This window comes from Temnothorax curvispinosus, unplaced genomic scaffold (genome assembly GCF_003070985.1).
Source record: "Temnothorax curvispinosus isolate PA1 unplaced genomic scaffold, ASM307098v1 QBEX01005089.1, whole genome shotgun sequence".
Classification (NCBI taxonomy): domain Eukaryota; kingdom Metazoa; phylum Arthropoda; class Insecta; order Hymenoptera; family Formicidae; genus Temnothorax; species Temnothorax curvispinosus.
Genome location: NW_020214869.1, coordinates 1 through 4,033, shown reverse-complemented (window position 1 = coordinate 4,033; position 4,033 = coordinate 1). Strand labels below are relative to the sequence as shown.

Sequence of the window (4,033 nt, the reverse complement as noted above, 5' to 3'; positions counted from 1 at the left end):
CGTACCTCAGTTTTCTTTTTCCACGGGGGGAGGGATGTTGTGCCGCAAAGGTCAACGATCCCTAATTGCGACATTTAGCTGTCGGCGTTGCTTCCGGATCTTGCCAAACTCTCCAGAGGTGGCATTCCGGGTTTCGCAAGCGGCTTCCAGGTCGCTCACCCGGAAGCAAAAGCGCTGACAGCTAAGTCAGCATCGCGGAAGTAATACGCGAAGAAATAAAAAGCCCGCCCTTCGAAGAAGCGGCGGGCAGTCTAAAACGTAAGGTTAATCGCGCACGACCGAATGTAATCGACTACACGAACGCCCGCAAGTCAGGGCAATAGACTAAGAACACCTGTGTAGTAAGATTTGTGTAACACTAAGTTTATTAAAAGCTATTCTACAAGAATCTGGACAAGTGTGTCTTCTCTCTCCCGGCGGATCCCAAAGAACTCCGTGCCGATCCTGTAATCCCCAGGCGCGGCACAACAAAACTGATATATTCCTTCTTAAAGAGGAACTTCATACGTTGAAAACAAAGAAACAATTATTTCCTAAAGGTAAAAAACATTATTTTTGAAACAAAATTGTTCTTTATTTACTTAATTTTTATCAATATTTGACAATGTATTTTTACAGAACTAAAGCGTGCGGCATCACCAGCTATAACTAGTACACCCAAAAAAAATGAGAAGTAAAACGACTGTTAATGCTCCTTTACAAGATACTATTTGTATAGTGAACCTGGTACTTCTCAATTAATACATGAGCAATCTCCATTGCAAGAAGATGACTTGTGTGTGCAAATTTTAACAGAAAACAAGACTCATAAAGCAAACGATCCGAAAGCAAAGAGCAAGAAAAAAAACAAAAAAAAAGCAAAGAAAACTAAAAAACCTACAAAAGATCAAGAAAAAGAAAAAAGTAAAAGAAGTGACCTGGATTACGATTCTGATCAATTTGTTAAACTAACGGATAAAGAAAATATGACTGCTTGGGACGACGAAGTAAACGGAACAACTGTAAGTTTAAATGTAAAAAATATTTCAATTTAAGACATTTCTAATGTGTTCGTGAGAATGGAGCGGTGTGAGCTTTTCGCACTCACGGACTCAACATTTTTATCTTGTCACGCACTTCCTCGTAACGTCTACTATCTTCTGTTTTACGTTTTTGTACATCAAGGTTTTGGTAAAAACAATTTTTTATGACTTATTTTTTAGTTTTAAAAACTTAAAATTTAAGTATGAGAAATATACTTATACTTAAATATATAACTTAAAAATGTGCAAATTAAAAACTTACGAATTGTTTCCTCATCATTACATGTGCAAGTTTTTGATGTACTAGATCTATTTCCTTCCAAGTTTCTTGAAAGTATGCAAATTAGAAATTTGCACATTGCTTCTTCATAATTGTGTTTCCCTCATAAAACTTCCTCTATGAAGAAGCCATACTATTTTATGTTAATAATTATGTTGCTGTAATTTGAAAACAAGAAAAAAAAAAAAAAAAGCAAAAAAACTAAAAAACTTACGAAAGATCAATGAAAAGAAAAAAAATAAAAGAAGTGACCTGGATTACAAAAGATTAAAGAATATAATAAAATTAGAAAAGTTGCCAATAATTAATATTAAATTGTCAACAAACACCAATTTTTGAAAAGTGAGAATTAGTTGAGACGAGGTGTAGGGTAAAGGTACCTAAGGGTAAAAATATTAGAATATTGGCAATTCTTTAGTCTTTTCTATATAATCCTATTTCATATATAATTCTTTAAGATTTGATTGATTAGACCTAGCTTTATACGTGATCAAAGGTCCATATACGAGGTTTTCGAAAACAAAGATTCTTTTTTGAGGAAACAAAAATTATTAGAACAATCTTGAACCTGTATTTATAATTCAATAACGATAATCATTAAAATATTTTTTAAAATAAAAATTTCAATTTTTTTTTTTTTTTTTAGATTAAAATGATGCACTTGAAATACGGTATTTCAATACCGTATACAATATGGAAAGAAATAAAAAAATTGAGAAGACCTTCGTTATTTGTTAGGCAATTGAGCCGATCACTTTGGGGAGTGCACAAATTGATGAATAGAGCTGTAGTGTTAGAAAAATGTAAAAATAGATTGCCAAACCGATCCCCGAGAAAGCCACTGACACCAGTAAAAAAGGCTGTTTTAAGAAGTAAGTATAAAAGAAAAAATAATTCTGTTGTTAGAAAGTGTGAAAGGCCTGCTTTAGCACTTAAAAGTTTTTTCGAACGAATAATGAATAATTGGTTCTAATAGTGAATATATACTTAAAACTGTTTAAAAATTTGTAAGAAGTCTAGGTAGTAAAATTAGGATTTCACACACTCTCACTATTAATGTACTCTGGTAAAATAAGCCTAATGAAAACCTATTTCATCTAGAATGCTATTCAGCTTTTATTGAGATGCATCACAAAAAAGAAAAAAAGAAACTGATAAATAAATGGACACGCTATTTAAGCATCTACATCAATTTTCTTATTGAAACAAAAATAAAAGGTAAATATTTTTTAACGACGATAGACAAATAATTTTTATATGTTTAAAGGTAATATCTTTTTGTATTTTTTTATGGAAAATATGTGTTTATAAATTAATATATTCATAAGAAATTTTAAAAACAACTGGATTAATAAAATTAATCCTTAAAGTATAGTACTTTTTTCTATTAATAATTAATATTTTTTTCTTTACTTTATACACAGTTAAAAAACTCTTTAACAGTAAAAAAAATACTTGAAAAAATAATTTGTAATATAATTGCGTTTACATGTAAAATATAAGACATTGAATTAAATAAAAAATTTTAATATTTTTAAACATTTCTTAGCATGGATAATTATAAAAAATAATATAAAAAATAATAAACATTTTTAATTAACATTCCAGATCTGAACATTCCAGATTTTTTAAAACAGTCTTTCAACAAAATAAACATAAAAAATTAGAAAACAATATATTCTAAAAGTCACTATTTAAAAATTAAAAACACGTTAATAATAATAATGTTAAAAATGTTTTGCAGAAGAAGAAGAAAATCAAAGAAAACTTCAATGTGCATCGCCCAATTCATCAGCCTCTTCACAAAGTCGTTCTTCACAAAGCGCAGATTCAAATTCCAATAAATCATCCAATGAATCATCAGATAGTGATTAAGTTTAGTTTTACCAATGTTAAAATGAGTTTAACCCTCGGTTGTCACACCGGGTCAAAATGACCCCAACCAATTTTCAAACAGCTACATGCTGTTCAAAAACTAACAGTTTAAGTAGATTACAAAAAATTCTAGAATTAAGTTTAAACATTGTAAAATGTATCCTTATTATATAAAGAATTAACTTTTGGCATTATTCTAAAAAAATTCTTTTAAAAAATGTTTAAAGAAGAGGTGTGACAACCGAGAGTTAATGTTATCATAACGTATATATCTAAGTTGTTTATGTTATATGCTATTTATTTTATTATATTAGTTGCTTTCCATTTACACTCAAGTGATCTGAGTCACTCAGTTATGTGAGTATTTTACACTCAGGTAAGATATGTCATTTTGTATTTACCTGCTTATTTTGATAACAAAGCAGCTATTGCGTAATAATACGCACGGTTTATAGCCTCATTTTTAATGTGAGTCTATTAGATTCATCAAAGCACATGGTCTCGATTGTGCATAAATACTCAGTTGAATCTCACTTGCAGCATGCAAAAAGAACGTGCATTTAACTGAGTTATGACGTCACAAGTGAGAATTATTTGAGTTGATGTAAATGGAAAGCAACTATTGTTATATGTGATATACTCATTTATATACTTAAAAAGTTGACTCAAATAAAATTATAGACAATATAATAAAATTATAGACAATATAAAAATAAAATTATAGACAATATAATTTATTACAGTATTGATTCTTTATTTAGAACCACTTATTTTGCTTAAAATATATTTTACATGCATAAGTTACGACGAAAAAGCATCTTTAAATTTTAATACATTATAATCCTTAAAAAAATAA

The 4,033-nt window shown here is 29.2% G+C and overlaps 1 protein-coding gene across 1 annotated transcript; it reads left to right on the top strand.

Annotated features, from left to right (window-relative positions):
- The first annotated feature begins 693 nt into the window (after positions 1–693).
- LOC112454491 lies at positions 694–3,894 on the top strand. The gene is made up of 4 exons (XM_025015929.1): positions 694–1,001; positions 1,949–2,174; positions 2,404–2,520; positions 3,047–3,894. Exons 1-4 carry the CDS (start codon positions 966–968, stop codon positions 3,175–3,177), a joined length of 510 nt encoding a protein of 169 aa, XP_024871697.1. The 5' UTR covers positions 694–965; the 3' UTR covers positions 3,178–3,894.
- The last annotated feature ends 139 nt before the right edge of the window (positions 3,895–4,033 follow it).